The sequence below is a fragment of the Phoenix dactylifera genome, chromosome 1, assembly GCF_051530095.1.
Source record: "Phoenix dactylifera cultivar Ajwa chromosome 1, Ajwa_hap1_PhDact_Kaust_v1.1, whole genome shotgun sequence".
In the NCBI taxonomy this organism is placed as follows: domain Eukaryota; kingdom Viridiplantae; phylum Streptophyta; class Magnoliopsida; order Arecales; family Arecaceae; genus Phoenix; species Phoenix dactylifera.
In genome coordinates, this window is record NC_143190.1 from 17533744 (window position 1) to 17552110 (window position 18367).

The following is an 18367-nucleotide window of genomic DNA, read 5'->3' on the forward strand; positions in this document are numbered from 1 at the left end:
GACTCGAGCTGGTCATGATATGGTTGACTTTTTCTCTTAGAGCAAAAGTTAGTTAGCCACAGGAAAACAACAGGAAAAGGCCATGATATTAAAGAGACCATTTTTCTCTCACACATGATTTGTACTGGGAGACATAGTTAAACCACGAGTTCTAGAGATCATACTTGTAGGGATATGGCCGGTGATTGTTGGGGTTCTTCTAGATTCACGTCTTAAACCCCTACCTTTCATAAAGAAAAGTTTCTTTGGGATGGTTTGCAAAGATAGAAGAAAGAAGTCTAGGCGCATGAGATTTAAAAATAGAACCTAGCAACAAAGGGTGGAGGGTTTTGAATCTGTACCTAAGATCTACTGACTGGAGAAGCTCAGAGTGCTCTAGCTTGCCCCATTGTAGATCAGGTTAGGTTACCTATTTAATAAATTGGTTAGATTTGAGTCTGAATTTTCAACCCATTTAATTAACAAGTCATATTCGGGTTGATAGATTTTTGATCTATCATGTATTTGAATGAACCCATATTTGGTCTGACCTGATAGCCACCCCTATAATTTATCCATGCAATAAACATCATACATGGTGGATGGCGACAGAAGGATGAGCACCTGAGGTAGAAGAGTCCTCGACAATTAGAAAAAATAGTACAATATGTTTAAAAGTGATTTTTCTAATACGGACTCATATGAATTAAATTTTCTTATTATAATAAGCACTCCCTTCTTGTTGGGTAACTTTTTCTCAAACTTTTTTCTTTTCGATGGAAATCAATACTTCAACCAAAAGGAAGACCAATAATACACCATTTGGAAGGGCATGATCAAAGACTTTTGAGACCAGGTTTTAGCAAGGACTACATGCTCCAAACTCCTTGTTGTGCTCTTGAACATCTTCTTCCGCATTGTAGCATGAATCCATGATCGAAAATCCATTGACAATTGAAACAGAAACTCCTTCTTATAACCTAATAGTCTATTAAATTCAAAAGTGGCAAAGGGAGATGGAGGAGACGAGAGAAGATCAATGATCCCTCTGGTTTCTTATCCATTTTTACTGTAGGGAAGGTTGAGGTGGTTTATAAGAATTAGGATAACTACAGAAGGTAGTTACCACAATGTAATAACTCCCACTTGAACTCATTTGAATCACGCATGGGCACCCTTACAGAAGGTAGGTTCCTAACACTTTTACCACAATATAGATATATCTTATTGCCAGATAAAATGCTTTGGCATCCCAACAAAGCATAATTACGATGCAGATATTTGAATAATCTTTTCCATCGTCACTTCTGTATGTGATTGCATATTTTCAGACCAACCCTTAATCCTACATCATAGGGGGCAAAGTACCAAAAAAACTCACTCCCTCCACCCAAAAATACTTACTAAGAACAGCCCCTGCCATAGTGCGACGTGGTGGAAAAAACACCCTTAAAACTCCTAATGAGTAAATGTTTGTTTTGTAATATGCTTTAATATTCTAAAATATCCACGCGTTGGGTTGCAGAAGATACCAAATTCTACACAATGGCCATTGTGGCTTTGGCTCCCTTTCGGCTGAACTTGAAACATGATGTAAAATGATCAAAGGGACTTAAAAAATGTATCCAACGCGAGTTTTCATATGGTGAAGAGATTTCTAAGCAAATTTTACATTAACACAGAGTACAAGAACAATTACTTAACTATCTAAAGTAATAATATTGTCACTCCTTAGCATTTGCTTCAGCAGCAGCAATCTCTGAATCCAACACTGATATAAGATTCTGGCTCACATGTTTTGCCACGGATATCATGTCAAGAATAACACTAGGGTCCAAGCCTGCGCCACCACGCTTGGTCAACCCACATATGTGTCCATGCCTGTTCACAGAGACTGACACAGCAGAACTCATCTGAGACTCCTCTTCCAAGGTTGCATCCACAATGTAGTGCCTGCCAACCTGAGAGATATGAATTCAAAACTTAACAGTGATGAGCAAGCTCATTATTTAGAAGAAAAACAAAAAAAAAAAAAAAAACATGACCCAAACTCATTTATGTCAGCCAAAGGCTTCAACTAAATTCTTAGTTTCTTATGATAGTCAAGATTCAATCTGGTGCCTATTAGATGGTTTGCCAACTCAATCTTTGCTCCATGATACATTCCAAGGTGTCAATTAGACCCCAACTTGCAAAAGTTCCGACCTATCAGAATAATGGCAATAACCACTGATGAAATTTGAAAAAAAATTGAAACTAAAAAGAAACCAACTAAAAATGGATAGTTTCGGTATAACCATTTTATATCAATTGAGATAGATGGGGTAGATCTCGAATGCATGATCATATGTTTATGCAACATAATTTTAGAAGAATAATATACGAATTGCCTACAATTTCAGTCTACCAAAATACTCATCAAAGAAAGGTTCCCTTAGAGAGGTAGAGACCAAAGAAAGTGCATTATATAGTGGGAACAAGTTGTTTGCACATGCAAATTCACCATCTTTTTGTAATACCTTGATACCTTTTTCATTTCATCCTATGCCGAACATCCAACTGCAATGAACCTATCACTGGAGAATTTCTCATAAACATATATTCTACAATGAGGCCCTGTTTGGATGGCAGAAACTGTTATCCACCGACAGCCTGTGATCATTGCAAATTTTCCCCCGAAGAGGCAGAGCGGAAATCTGTGGCAGCCATTGGATCCACAGTCCTAATTAGCCAGAATATTGTAAATCACACTGGAGACAGAGTTCTTTATCCTCAAAAATCAGGACAAAGGATTCAAACATGCTAGCCCAATTCCTTCGAGATTCCTTCCAATACTTTGATTCTCAATGAATGGAGCTTCCGTCAATCACAAGCTACTTGTAGTCTAAACTGCTGTTAGAACTCTTACCTTGGTTAAGGTAACCACAACTGGAACTCCAGAAGTGTCAAACTGCAAGAACTCTTCATCGCTAACGTCGACCTCTGGTTGGTCATCTGGTGAAGGTCCGAGATCAACATTCACCTTTGGGATGCCTGTATTACTCAAGGCCACCTGCAGGAAAGTATACAATATAGGAAATAATTGTCAATGCATTAAGTTTACAAAGAATAACGTAAAAGTTTATAACCGATTTCTAATAATCACTGGTTAGATTTTGAAATGTTCCTTAAGATCATCTAGTGCTTACAGATTGGATCTTCATTACCAAAATTCCTCAAAAGCAAGCAGCTTTAACTATGGGAGTTTCATAAAATTACTTCAATAACACAGGGTTTGTGAAGCAAAAGAACAGACTATTCCATGTTGATATTGTTATGGTGCAACAACATGAAAAATGACGATCTAATTTTGTGAACCTAAGCTTTTGATCCATTTGATTTATACAAGGAAGGTTCGGTTTCTAACTAGGAATTTCCCATAAAACGGCAAGCAGACTTGTTGTGGGGTAGTTTGATGGCTTGTGCTATGCCACGAGGGTTTTGAGAAAGAGAGAGGGGGTGGCTTGTTTTTGTGGGGGGGAGAATGGTAAGGGAGAGGAGGAGGGAGATGGAAGGACCTGTCAAAAAACTCTTTAGATTGATGAACTGTGGATTTGCATCATTAATAGTTCTACACATGTACAGAGATAAATTATATAGCAGAAAATTGATTTTATAAAATATCTTCATCGTTAATTGCTTTTTCTCCTCTCTACTTTCTAGGTTTTGCTTCCCATTCCTTGGTCCTCACCATCTTGCTATGGTAAAGTGAAAACTTTTACAATGTATTTTCAAGTTGTAGAAAATATACACATTCAGAGATGAATAAAAATTATTTATTTGGACTAGAGCTAATCACGGGCCTTCTGGCCTACCCAGCCCGCCCAGCCCGGCCCAGAATTTTTCGGGCTTGGGCATTAAAAAAAAGGCCCATGGGTCGGGCTTGAGTAGGAAAAGCGGCCCGACCAAAAAATCGAGCCGAGCTTGGAAACTTTTAAAAATGGCTCGGCCCGGCCCGTGTTTTATATATAAAACACCATATATATATATATATGAAGTTTTAGAGAGCCCATTAAGCTGTTGGGCCATTCTAGCCCATTTTCAGATTCCAAACAAAGAAAAAATTGGACCTGTCAGGTCGGGCTTGGGACCAAATTTATAAAGTCGAGTCGGGCCTGGACAAAAATTTAAGCCTGACAGTCGGGTCGGGCTGGGCCTAGGCATAGCCATTGGGCCTAATTTCTGCTGTAGAGCCCGGCCCGGCCCGGATTTTGATCAACTCTAGTTTGGACAAAATAATTTTCTATGGTTGTTGGAGGCTAACATGTTGAATATTTTATGGCACTTGTGCTAGATGTCAAAGTAACACTGAGATGAATAATTTCTCAAAAAAAAAAAAACTGAGATGAAGAAAATGGGAAAAATGTTAAAAAACTTCTAAGACCATGGCCTTAGGTCTCAATACCATGTCTTACATCGCTTTTACTTACCTTGACCCATCTCAGAAGTGAATGAAAAGGAAAAGAACAAAAGCTTCACAAACATGCATCAGTTGCTTTTGTCTATTATTTTTATTAAAATTTATTTCAATGTTAACAGCTTGTTCATAGAATAAAATAATAGAACTTAGCTCTGATTAATAACTTTGTAAGAAGTCAGTATCACCTAATGCTTTCTTATAGTTCTATTCTTTTAGATGCTCCTTTTCCCTGGTTTTTCTCTTCTCTTTTTTAGGTACATATCTCCCTGCAACCTACTAAAAATATAATAATCCGATGAGATTTGCCTTACCCATATCAATGACCTTGATAGGTATAGCATTCAGCAAATCATTGTTTGAACTGATTAATATGCCCAAGCATATGCCCTGAGATCTCATTTATTTTATCTAACAAATGGTTAATGGTTTTATGGGTCATATAATGGAAAAGGCAATAATATTTTTCCACAACAATTTACTTAGCCACGAAAGCATATATACTATGTAAGAAGATGGTAAGCTGAGTTTTTTATTACCATGAGAATTTACCTTAATAGCAGCTGCTAATGCATCCAGTAGATTGCCATCTGAACTGACAACAAGCCCATCAATATATAGATCCCAGCAAACCTTACCCTCAACAATGATCAGAGAAGAGAGATCAATTCCAGCCCCTGACATACATTATAAGAATTCATCAGAAAATAAAAAGAAATGATAAATTCCCATTCTGAATTAGATTATATTTTGTTTTTCCCCACGTAAAGAAGTTTAGATGGTGTATCTAGTATGATGTTGATTGCCAATAACTGATCTGCCTGCAGAGGCGTTATATCATTTTTAAACTTAATCATGTTTATAATTAATCACAGGTGGTACCTCTAGTGAATAATGTGTTGGTAGTTTGAGTGAAGAATGAATTAAGATTTCCAGTGACCTGGTTTTCCAGGCCTTCTCTAGGATACTGCCACAAATTTGGGGAGGTTGTCATCTGGTTAAAAGTGTCAAGAAGCAGATACTCAACAAAGCAAGGATACTGCCACAAATTTGGGGAGGTTGTCATCTGGTTAAAAGTGTCAAGAAGAGTCCCAAAAACTTGGTGTATCATATTTTTTTCATACCTATATTGATGGAAAAAGACAGGCTGTTAAAAATTTAAAATTTATTATCATTAATGCATACTTAACAGCCAATGATTTGTGAAAAGAGTCCATGATATTAGTGATACATTAGATATCTAATGTGATTAGATACTTGGCTCAGGTCCAGGTCCAACAATATAGGGCTAGCATCAAATCAATTCTAGATGTTAAACAATGCCTTGCAACTTTAAAGAAGATCCTTATTCAGGATACTGGCTGAATGTTTATGCTTCCGGTAATCTCTAATAGATATGATCCTAAGTTCAGATTTAAGCAACCTCTTCCTTGTAGGAGTGCAGCTTGAGAGCTGTCCCACTCCATCTAGGTTTACAGCTGTTGCTTTAATCAGGATTTTGTTTTAAAAAAAAGCTTCCATGTTTCGAAGGATATGACCTTTGCCTTCATACTTAAAGCTCCAAGCTTTGAACTCTAAGTCCTCTCTATGTTAGAGTCCACTTGTTTATAAAAAAAAGCGGAAAAAAAACTCAATTCTGTACTATGAGTTCACATGAAATCTCATTTGAAGGTGAAGAGTTGTAGTCCTCCTTATTTCATGCCATGCCAAATATAAGTGAGGCCAACTTCATGTCTAATTTGCTTAGAATCAAACCATGCTTGAGAGCTTAGATGTATTTTGTTATGTCCATCTAGACTTTGAAGTAGAACAAAACATGGGTCTTAGAGATGGGTCGTATATCTAGGGCGGAGCTCCATTATCCAGTTTCACTTGATTTGAGACAACCCTGAGGGTGAAGGCTTCTTTTGTTTTAACTGGACTAGCTCAAAGTCAAAAATCAAAACTTATTTTTCAGAAGTAACAGGTCAGGTGTTCTATCTTTCTGACATTGCCTATCAGGCCAGCCCAAAGCTGAAAGCTATCTCCTTTTTCTGTCAATCCAACCTTAAAGCGAGGATCACATTTGCAGAAGGACCATGCTAAATGCTCTGTCTTTAATATTACATGTTGAGAAATTAGAATCAAGCCAATTTTGGGGGTGAAGGTTATAACCAAAATCCAAACATGTGCGCCATGATTATTGCTCAAGCTTGCTTGCTAAATCATGTTTCAGGCTGTCACCTTCCATCAAATGTTCTTTAACATTTTCATTATACTCTAGAAAGAAGGGTTCGAATCTCATCTGAACATTTGATCAAACAACAAACATACAAGGACAAAATCTAAGGTTTAAGAAGAATAAGAGGGCTCGGCGTAAACTTTACACAGCGTACATGATTATCCATACATTCATTTATGTGAGGACTGGATAGACAAAAGTGAGCCATCTCTAAATATCTCAGCAGCAGAACTCTCAAAGCAGGCGGGTTTTAAATGGGAAACCAGAAAGAAACAGGGCAGTACAAAACAAAATCCACTGAAAACAAAGTTAGTGTAGACAGGTCATGCAGAGGGGAAACAAAGAACTCAAAACACCTCATATCCAGCTATTAAATTCAGAGCTAGGTAGAGAAATATGAGGGGATTCAGCCAAATTTAATACAGAAGAAAAACATGGAAGCAAAAGATTGAGAAAACATAGTAGCACATACATCCTCCAACTTCTCTTCTTGTTTCCTTCTCTTTTCTAAGGCATGGAAAATAGGGGTGGCAAAATATGACCCGACCCGTGTTCGACCCGCCAACCCGACCCATGTTCGACCCGCCATAAACAGGTTTGGATTTAGCCTAAACAGGTTCGAGTCGTAAACAGGTCAACCCGTTTAACCTGTTTATTAATTGGGTCGGATACGGGTTTTAGATGTCTGGCCCGTTTAAACCGTTTAAACCGTTTAACCATTGGGCAGGTTAAACAGGTCTAAACAGGTTAAATGGGTCTAAACAGATCAGGTTGGGCAGGTTAAACAGATTGGGTTGGGCAGGTTAAACAAGTCTAAATAGGTTAAACGGATCGGGTTGGGTAAACAGGTTAAACAGGTCGGGTCGGATTGAGCAAGCAGGTTACCAGTTTATTAAACAGGTTAAACGGGTCGGGTTACCTGTTTATTAAACATGACAGGTTCAGGTTGTAATTTCTGACCTGTTTAATAAACAGGTCGGGTTCAGGTTTATGATTTTCTGACCCGACCTGCATGTGACCCGATCCGTTTATGACCCGACCCGACCCGATTGCCACCCCTAATGGAAAAGGCACGAGTAGCATATCTGGGCATAGCTTGTAAAAGCAAGCAAGAGGAACAACATGGATTGAAAAGAAACATCACCTTCTTTCTCTCTTTCTCCTGCTATTTTGTTACCTCTTCTCTAAGCTTCTGTTTTTTCCAAAGTTTGTCGTCTCGGTACCGGACTCCATACTGGTGCTACACTAGCACAGTGTCGATATAGTATGGTACGGAGCTTTTTGCAGTACTGAGTATTGGTACACCACCCATATCAAATACCGGTCCCAAACTTGTACAATACGGTATGCCCCGTATCGCCCAGTTCGGGCTGATACGGCGTACCACAATTTTTTCCTTTGATGGCTTCTCTTTTCCTTGTCATCTTTTCTTGTTGCTAGTTCTCACCCATTTTATAGGTTATATCCCACCATTCAGGTAATAGACCAACTGATAACATCAAGGATTGGACAAAAAGGCTTGGAGAGAAGGCAATATGGAGAAGGAGAATAAGAGGGAGTTAATAATGAGCTTTATGACTGGTTCTCCCTCCAACAGAAAATTGGCTTAGAAACCATGTAATGGCTGGTGGGTCCAATGCCTTTTCCAGTTTTTCTTTTTATTCTGTTTCAGATGTTAGATGTTTGCTGTTATATGATAACAGCAAGCTTATCACAGGCTTAATTGAAAAATGATGTCAAGCATTATTGTAATTGAAGTCAATCAGGACGCTCTATTAGTTAAGATTTTATATCTTGAATTCTGTTCCTAAGAAACCATGTCCATTGCCTTATTCAGATGGCTATTCAAATTTTAAATGTACAGAGTTATAGAATCCCAGCAGACTTTGAAGTGGGAAGAAATAAGAGATTGCCATAAGCTTAAACTTTGATTGATTCTGAAGTGGATCTAGGCTCAACAAAGCAGGAAACAACTAACAAATGTATGGCAATGCCATAAGTCTGGTGTCAACTAATTTTTGCCAGACCTAGGCATATGGAACTAGGAAAAGAATACCAAACATGTGGGATTTTCATAGTATTGATTGATTACGAATTAGATGGCTATTATGTAATAACACCTCTATCTCATTAACTTCGTTTGTGATGGTTGTGTGAGATGAGAGGCTAAGGGTTAGCAAGTGCTAAGCTCTAACAAGATGTGGAAAGTGCAATAATATAAGTAGCAGAAAAGAAAGGAGAGGAAGGCTGGGATTCTATGCTTGTAGGTTCCTAATAAAATTTCAAGTCTCTAAAGTAAAATCAGGCTGATCCTTGTTTCTTTGTGGATATCCAACAAATAAGAACCTTACTAATACTGCATTAAACACGTCTATCCTTCTAGCACGTAGGGTCCATGAGGCTCCACCTAGAACCTTTTCCAGGTAGACATCATGATGTAAATTTGTAGCCCTCAATGATCAAAGCTGTTTTTTCAATAAATTCTAGCAGACAAATCATGCATGTAATATGCAAATGGATATACCAGCTCATTAAGTAAAGATGCATCTGGCGGAGACTTCAAATTTACTAGTTTCTTAGGCTAATGACCAAGGTTCATGATATCGATACTCGACCCCCATACCAATACCATCTCGGTATAGTGTCAGTACACATATTAATACTCAGTAACCTCATACTGCGTAGAGATAATGGTACACCAAATACGGACTGGTATGGCATAACATGCTAGTAACCTAACAATAAGCTTAAAAACACTATACAATAGAGAGATTGATGGAAATCCAATAAATTTTGTTGATGGAAGAATTTAAATCCAGCTAGGCATATGGTCTCCCATAAGACATTTGAACCCATTAGCAACTTTTCGAAATCTAACAACAAGGCACAAGGTTTGATCAATTCCAGATAGCAACCGTAGCTAATTCACCCTGTGCAAAAACAAATTGACTATGCAAAACCCTCAACTATTCTCTGGTGATTTTTGATGCTCTTGATTGATGAGCTTTTATGTTTTATTAGTTCAAATCTACTATCTGGTGTTCAATTTCAGCAACTTAAATGCATAATGTCTCATGCATCATTATAGGATCTGGATTAGCTTTAATTTTGAGCATAATTAGCATCATATTTTAGTTTTAGATTATTGTAATTGCTTCTGTTTTATTGCAATAAGATTTAAAATCTGCAAATATAAGTCTACAATTCATCATCTTTGCTATCTTGTTGCATCGTCCCTGCGATTTGCATTACCGTGAGAGTCAAATGTCCCCTACAATTTTTTCTTGCATCATATATTGGTTTCAATGTTTTGGTGTGGATCATGACGACTCATAGTGGTATCTCTTTTGTGATGCATTTAGGGGTGTAAACAAGTTGAAGATGAGCAAGCTGGGTTTTACTCAAGCTCGAGCTTTGCCCTAGCTTAGAAAGCCAGCTCAAGCTTGGCTTGCACATAGTCAAGCCAGTTTGAGCTTGTCTTGCTCAAGCTTGAAAAGGAAACTAAGCCGAGGGAAGAGAGAATCAATGAGATGTCGTCAATGATGTTGGAGAAGGTGGTGGCAACAGAGATGGAGATGGCATCATGGAGAAAGGGGTTCCTAGAGAAAGGAAGGCCGCTAGAGGCAATGGGGTGAGACCAATGAAGCTGGAGGCAATGGGCTAGACTACCAGCACTAGCAAGGATGCTGCTACAATCATCGCTCAAACCCTAGCAGGCCATGGAGATTGGATGTGTCAAGAGGATGCAAGCAGAGGATAAGGATAGAAGTGGGGGAGATATAAGGAAAGCCTCAGGAGGAGACGAGAAGGGGAAAAAGGTAAAGGTAGAATGAGGAGGTAGTAGATCGTGGGAGAAGCTAGGAGGATTGGAGACGGAGGCAATGGAAGAATGGGAAAAGGAGCCTAGGGTTTCTTTCTCAAGTATTAAGATTCTAATATGAAAATGAAACACTAGATCTTAATCCAAAGCCAATTACTAAATAAAAAAAATGGATTAAGAATGTATTAAACACTCAATGCATATTAATTATTAAAAATATATTATATATTTGAACAATTTCATATGAAAATAAAATTCGAAGATGAAATCTAACAAGCCGAATCTAGCTCAAATTCGGCTCATTTATTTTTCAAGCTCAAAAATCAAGTTTCAGCTCGGCTCATTTGCCAACCAAGAGAGCTGGTCTCTTGCTGAACATGAGTTGCCTCACAAACAACTCTTTTATTTTGGCACCCCTAGGTGCACAGCCTTGGTATGAGGCATACTAGGACACTACAAAAGGAGAGGAGGGAGGGGGTGAAGGAAAATGCCTCACTCTGACATGCATCACTAGAAAGTCCTCTTTGCAAGCTAATTGGGTGTGCAAAAGATGCTGAAGTTAGGTATTTATAAGATATTATGAAAAACTATTATGACTCGAAAACCTAAAAAATGCTTTCTACAACCCAACCTCCTGGTGCCAGTACTTAGAAAATTGATTGAAATTTGAAAATTTATCATTTGCAGTTCAATGCTTGACTTGAGAGCATTCATACCATTGACAGGGCTGTTTGGTTAGTAATCCCATTCATGGGTTGTTGCAGACACGATGCCATTTATTATATCAGAGCTGGACTAAAACAAAACAGACATATCCTTCTGCAGACACGTGACAGATCAACAATGGAGTGGCCTGATGTGCAAGCTGAAGATTGTTCTAATCAACCTTTAAACTTTGATGGAGCATTTTCCTACAAGAGAGCTTGGAAGTTAATCCACTTTAGCTTTTATTATGTGCATTGTTTTTCTCCAGGGTGGACCCCTTGTTCCTAACTTCATTTACTACCTACAAAGTTTTTTTGGACAAACTACTATTTAAAACCTGGGTACAAACTTCCAGTAATTTGAAATACTTCTTAGGTATACCATGGTGTTCATGCCAAAACGAGAGACCACTTATCTCAAATGCTCCTATCAGCTTTTGTTTACATGAGATGTAAACTGAAGATTGGTTGCAATGCGAACACCATGGAGCTTTAGTGAAAGAAATTATAGAGATTATAAATATATTCTCCTCTAAAATTAAAACTTATGTGCTCGCTGGAAACATCGCTGTTGATTGGATGATTTGGTGCGACCAGAATAGAAGAATTTTTAAGGCTTAGAAATGCACAAGTTTCTCTCATAGAAAATTTACAGAAAAATTCAAGCCTTGTTCCTTAGTTGTAGTTGGAAGACTGGAGCAACTAATTCACAAGTTCCAGTGTTGAATAATCGGGATTGCAAGGTTACCTAGCAGGTGTAAACAACCTTTTGTTTCCACAGGAACATGGTCCCATGGTTGGCTAAAATAAAATTCCAATTGGTCAGTCAATTATTCACGTAAAGGTTTGATGAGGAGCGAAAAGGAAAGTTGTTACTTTCATTTTATGATAGATGAAGGAAATTTGTTATTTTTATTTTATGATAGATTCCTCATCAAACATCATACTTCTTCCATGACGATGCAAAAAGCCTTCGAAAGACAGCAGCATGTTGCTGAACTCAAAGAGAAGAACGCAAAATATTGATTGAGATGGATTTTGTGACCGCAGTCAAACAGCTAAAATGAAAATGGAAGCCAGGATAGGATATGACTCGTGGCATCCTTGGATGGATTTCTAATCAGTGATGCGACCAGTGGCATATAAGACGGGGGGGCGGGGAGCGGAGGGGGGGGGGGGGGGGCTGTAGATCAGAGTATCTCCTTACCAAGAATATTTCACCATCACATATTGAAGATTATAAAGCTAAATTATATCACCTTTTCTAACCTCCAAAATCTATATTGTATTATTATTTATTAACACTTAAGAGAATTGGGAGGTTCTATAATAGAGCCTAATGCTTGTAAATTATCAATACCAACGAAATCTATTTCACCATTCAAAAGAACAAAGGTACAAAGCGCAACAGAAAGCTCCTGCATGTGATCACTTCAAGATGAATATTGATGGCCCTCTTAGTTTGTTGTGGCTAAGAAAGGCCAGAACTGGAACAGAGATTTCAGAGGATGTGCTATGATGTTGTGTCTAGCACAGAAGGATGCAAATAATATACCTATGTTAGAAATAGTGGCAATGCTAGAATGGACAAAGTTGGCAGCTAGTGTGGATCCCAAGCTAACAAGATTAATAGTTGAATTTGAATCCTTTCACATCATAAATGATGATGAATGGCACATGGAAAGCCACATGGTATATCACAACATTCATGGGGAAAGCACAAGGGTCAAAAGATCAGAAATGCTATATCCAACAAGATTGTTATCATTCAGATTTTGGTTACATACATGTACAAAAACTCTAAAAATGCTATGCGACTTCATGGATATGGATGTCCAGATACATCTGCAAGCATACAATTGAAATGATGTAGAAGTAGTAATTTTTATGATAAAATTTTGCAAGCAATCAGTCAACCTCTAAGAAGTCATACCTGCCCCTGTCTTACCACCTAGGAAGCATCTCTCAAGAGCAAATGAGAGCTCTGAAGACAACTCTTCACCACCTCTTCCCTAAGATAATGTGTAAAAAATGACTTAATAAGGCTACAGCAAACATGTAGCATATAGGTAGAGATTTCGATAATAATAATTAAAAAAAAATGATAGAGACCAATTTGTGAGCATTTTAATTTTTTGTCCATATCGAAAAGACTAAACAATGAAAACTCGATAACGAAATCAGTTTTAAGGACCCTATATTATCATTTGCTTTAATTATGGTTGTTGGTTAGGGACCCATCATTCATAGACTAAAATCTATATAAGGGAAATGCCAGCAGTAGTGCAAACTTTTTTTTCAATTTTTTTCTAACAACTTCCACTGGTATTATCATAAAAGTTCTTTCTCCTAATTTTCCAGCACAAATCCAGTTCTCTTCTTAATATATAATTTTCTCATGTTTCTGTTGCACCCAAGTACATCAGGTTAACTTACACTACATCCCCTTTTATGTTTAATTAAGACAACAACTATGCTGCCTCTGATTTACTCCTTTAATGTCATGTCTATTTAGTTCTTTAGCACCTAAACTCGTTATTCTTATACATACTTGGACATAGATCCACAAAAAATTTTAAAACCTCAACGGTGTTCCAGTAGACAAGGCTCTTGCCATTGTAGGGTCTAGAAAGGGTTAAATGTATGCAGCCTTATACATGCATGTGAAAAATCCATTTTTATATTTTGAACCCATGATATTCAAGTCAGAATGGAGCAACCTTACTATTATGCAAAGGCTCTCCCTCAATGTCTTGCTACATGGAAAAAAATTTCCACATTACATAGATGAATAATTCTGCATTAGAATGAAGCACATTCTAGGCTTGACTTGCTTCAGGGCATAAATTACTGCTTTTGGAAAGTAAATTAGTAAAAATAAAAGCATGCATCATATTAATCAACGAACCTCGAACTCTGGGGCAGCCGTTGGACTGCAGTCGACGAATATAGCAACCTTCCCTTTATCAGGTTGAAAAGAGCTTGGTTTCCCGAGTTCTGCCTACATTGCAAGAGGAAAAATAATTATTCACTCAAAATTTTGCATTCACAACTAGAAAAACAAAGTCTACACAATCAAGATGATCTAAATTTAGCAAGACTGGATTAATGGAATAAGGCTGACTATCGTTATCCAACAATACCTTGATACTCACAATGACATCCGTCGCACCCAATCGAACTCGAGCTGAACCATTTGCCTATCCCCAACAAAACAACTTTTTGCAATTAAGAATAATAATAAGAAAATGGCGCAAACAAGAGAAGAAAATTATTTGACAAAGTTAATAGGAATTAATGGACAGGAGTTGTGATTCTTAACCTGAGGAATGACTCCTGTTTCGACACAGAAGGGCCGGAAATGTAGCCTCTTGCGGCCGTCAGAGCGGAGGTCCTGCGCTATTCCACCATGTATGAAGCGCTTCTCCCCGGTGGAAAGCCCCACCATCCTTTGTAGAACTAAAGGATAGAATAGAATTCGTGTTTATTAGAGATTGTGGGCAACGTTTTAAAAAAAAAGGGAGTAAGAGAGACTGAGGAACAGAGAGAGAGAGAATGAGAGTGGACAAAGACAGGAAGAAGGAAGGGGAGGGAGAGATGGTTGGTTCATGGAGACGAAAAGAGATTGAGAGAGAGATGTCAAGAGAAAGCGTACTTCAGACGTTCGCTGTCCGCCGTCCGTCGGCCGTCCGCCGGCCGCAGGCAGCGTCAAGTAAGAGAAAGTGGTCGCGGAGCCCTAATTCCCGAACCCAATATAATCGTTATAAACGGGTTTTTCAAACATAAAACGGTTCTATATCTAGAAGAACTGGCCTCTATGGGCCTACTTCGACAATCTAGTCCGGGCTTTTGAATATGAGGCTTATAAATCACCTCCCATATTCTACTATTATTACATATAGACTGTGTTATCAAAGCCATTTTTTTCATATATTTTTGCAAGATTCACCATGAGCTAGTTTTCGATGTAACCAATATTCAGAGTCAATAGATATGTTGTAAAAATAACACTGTCACACCAGAGACCATTTCGAAACAGCAGTACAAGCACCACGTGGCTTTATCAAAAGTGGGCCAAATGATGTTAGCTAAAAGTAGGGATGCAAATAGGTCGGTCCGTCCAGGTGACCCCGACTCAGCCTAATTTTTTATTCGAGTTTTAATTTTCGACCTGGATCCAACTAAATAGAAGATCAGGTTGGGTCGAATCGAATCCATGACTATAATTTTTGATCCACAACGGATCATTTGGGTCGGGCCGAATCCATATATAACCCGGTCCCAACCCAAAAAATTTGGGTCTGGTTCAGATCGGGTTCGAACCCATTCAACCTTACAAAATAAATACAAAGCAAATTTCAGTATTCATGCATAATGTATTATAAAATTCATGTATAATGGCCTTACCTTCATGTAGGCTTTGGTGGCCGAGTCCTCGAACTCCCTCCCCTTCATACTGGTGTCGTTCAGCAAGACGTTCTCCTAATGCTTCGGGCCCTCGGCTGTCCCATTGGTGTTGGATTGGGTCTTGCTGGAGTTGGCCATGGTGGACTATATCACATTGTGCATCTGATTCTTGCTGTTTTGGCTCTAGTTCCTGTAGGGTTGTTGCATTTGGCTCTACACCGGACCATCTACCGGCATGGAATTATGATCTGTTGTTGCGTTGTTGGCCGTGACAATGAAGTGGATGGACATGCCCTTGGAGGGGATGGCATACTTGGAATGCTCCTGGACGGTCTCAAAGGCAAGGTGGCTGACGAGGAGGCGGATGACATTGTGCTGGGCAAAGATGTCCTGGCACTTGGGGTGGTTGGCAGCGAGCTCTGCCACGGCCCATGCCACCATCGCCTAGACTTTCATGGCTCCTTCTTTGAGGCCCTTGGCGAAGACCGAGCAGATGACAGCGAGCACCATCTGCTCGACGCTCTCCGGGTCGCGGGCGAGTAGGACAATGGAGAGCGTGGCATTCTCTTGGACCTCCACCTGGCCCTCCTTAACCAGACGGAGCGAAGGCCCCATGCCGTCTTCTTAGATGATGACCTTGCTGTAGTGATCGTTGTTGCCGGGAGAGGGAGACGAGGGAGGCGTCGGCGTCGGCGCGAGCATCTAGGGAGCTAGTGAACATGGTGGTGATTTCCTCCCAAATGAGGAAGAGGATGGGCTCGTTCTAGGTGATGGGGAGGAGGCTGAGGTGTTCGAAATCGTCGTCAACCGCGGTCGTGGAGATGCGGATGAGCCAGGAGGAGGTCATAGAGCAAGAAAGGCAAAATTATGACAAAAATCACATGGGTCGGATCGGGTCGGATCGGGTCGGATCGGGGTTTACTAAATCCTGACCCAATCCAAAAAATGAAATAGATCCAATTTTAGAACCCGAACCGGCCTCATAGGTCCTTTAAATTAGATTGAATCGTGTCTAAGCGGGTCAGGCTAGGTTGGGTCATGGGTCAACATGACCTATTTGTAGCCTTAGCTAAAAGAAAGGGTTAGCCACCAAGATATTCCTACCAAAGGCATGTACTATATAACACCAGCCTAGCTAATAAGGAACTAGGTCTAGTCCACTTGACCGGTCCAAATATAAAAGTTGGAGTAGAAGATAGAAAAAAAGAAGATAGAGCCCTATTCGACTTAGAATAGAAGACGAAAAAAAAATAGAGCCTTATTTGACTTGAGTTCTCCTCCTCCATCTCAATTTTCTTGGCTATTTAAAGACCCCCACACCATTTTTCACCTCACCGTTGATCGATTTTGTCAATCACTACTGATAAACCACCGCCGATTTCTTTCTCCTTCTCCACTTGACTTCTGACAGTCTTGGCTCATGGTGGTTACCGAAGATTTCAGATGGGCACTTGTCAGAGTCGTAGGTTCTAAGAGAAATTTTCAATATGATCCTTTTTCTAAATTTGAATCATACTATTCATGATGCATGAATTTGATGAACGATATTTATTACTATATATACTTTATTTTTGAATATTACAATGATGCATGGTTGGAAATATTGTACTCATTCGATTGATTTCGATATCATATAATTTTTTATATTTTTATTGAACTGAGATATGAATTGTATGATTGTTTTGAACTCTTAGCCTGACTATATCAAAGACTCCGCCATAGGAGCTAATACGTTGGCACTTGATTTATCCTGAAAGGTCTATATCGCAAGAAGATGCGCGACATGCTGCAAGCAGATATTTGGCCCTGAATGACTTTGCCGCAAGATGATGCGCGACACACCATAAGAAAAAATGCAGTATTATGACCCTGCCATAGAGAAAATATGGTCATAGTTCATGGTTGACAAGATTAACTTGATAATTTGAAGGAATGTGGATTTGTGAATGAAATTTAATTTTGAAAAAGATTGAATTTAGCATGCATAATATTTTGATAATGTTGCATACTAGAACTTGGTTTTGAATTAATTAATTTTATATACTTATTTTTATAATTAATTAATTAATTTATTACCTAATTAATCTGGTTAAAATATTCATTGCTTACTGGGTTGTCTAGTTTATTATTCCATATCTTATTGTTTTTATAGATGTTAAGAACTAAGTGGCATGGGATTATGATCAAGAGAGTGACTAGAGGCCAACTTTGACAGCTTTAATTTAGATCAGGATTTGTTCGATATAAGATCTTTTAAATATTGTTGATTCTATGAGAAATTAAAATTGGATTCTAGTTATTTAAATTATAGTTTTAACATTGCTTATTTATATTTATTCTATTGCTTATTTACGATATCATGATGAGATATCTTGCACTCTTGTGGGGAGAGTTCCATATGAGTATACGGCAGTTGCCATGACCTTGGCTCGCAATCTCGGGTTACGGGCGTGTGACATACCATTATCAAAGACACTCCGAGAGGACTTGGCAAAGAGGGGGTATCGGCTACCAAGAGATTCTAGATAGAGATGGGCATCGGGCCATGCCGGGCCCGGCTCGGCCCAGGCCCACCGGGCCACAGACTAAACGGGTCGTGCCTGGCCCAGCCTGTTACTAAACAGGTCATGCTAGGCACGGCCCGCTTAGCCTAAAAGCTAAGCCTGGCCCGGCCCTAGGCCCGTGGGGTGGCGGGCCGTGCCTGGCCCGGCCCTAGGCCCGTGGGGTGGCGGGCCGTGCCTGGCACGGCCCATTACAGGCCGCGAAATGGGCCGTGCTTG

The 18367-nt window shown here is 39.1% G+C and overlaps 1 protein-coding gene and 1 pseudogene across 3 annotated transcripts; both read right to left on the minus strand.

Annotated features, from left to right (window-relative positions):
• Window positions 1-1599: 1599 nt before the first annotated feature.
• On the minus strand, window positions 1600-14969 carry LOC103696307 (3'-5'-exoribonuclease family protein). 3 transcript variants are annotated; one of them, XM_088721056.2, is made up of 8 exons: window positions 14836-14969; window positions 14503-14639; window positions 14336-14380; window positions 14089-14181; window positions 13114-13192; window positions 4988-5112; window positions 2888-3031; window positions 1600-1940 (listed from the first exon to the last, which is right to left on the minus strand). In XM_088721056.2, exons 2-8 carry the CDS (start codon window positions 14626-14628, stop codon window positions 1704-1706), a joined length of 849 nt encoding a protein of 282 aa, XP_088577182.2. In that variant the 5' UTR covers window positions 14629-14639; window positions 14836-14969; the 3' UTR covers window positions 1600-1703. The 3 variants fall into 3 exon arrangements, with proteins under 3 accessions (XP_088577182.2, XP_008776104.3, XP_088577183.2); XM_008777882.6 differs by having other exon boundaries at window positions 14324-14380; XM_088721057.2 differs by lacking the exon at window positions 1600-1940 and adding an exon at window positions 2469-2675 and having other exon boundaries at window positions 14324-14380.
• A 224-nt stretch (window positions 14970-15193) lies between these two features.
• LOC149768522 (uncharacterized) lies at window positions 15194-16221 on the minus strand (annotated as a pseudogene).
• Between the last annotated feature and the right edge of the window lie 2146 nt (window positions 16222-18367).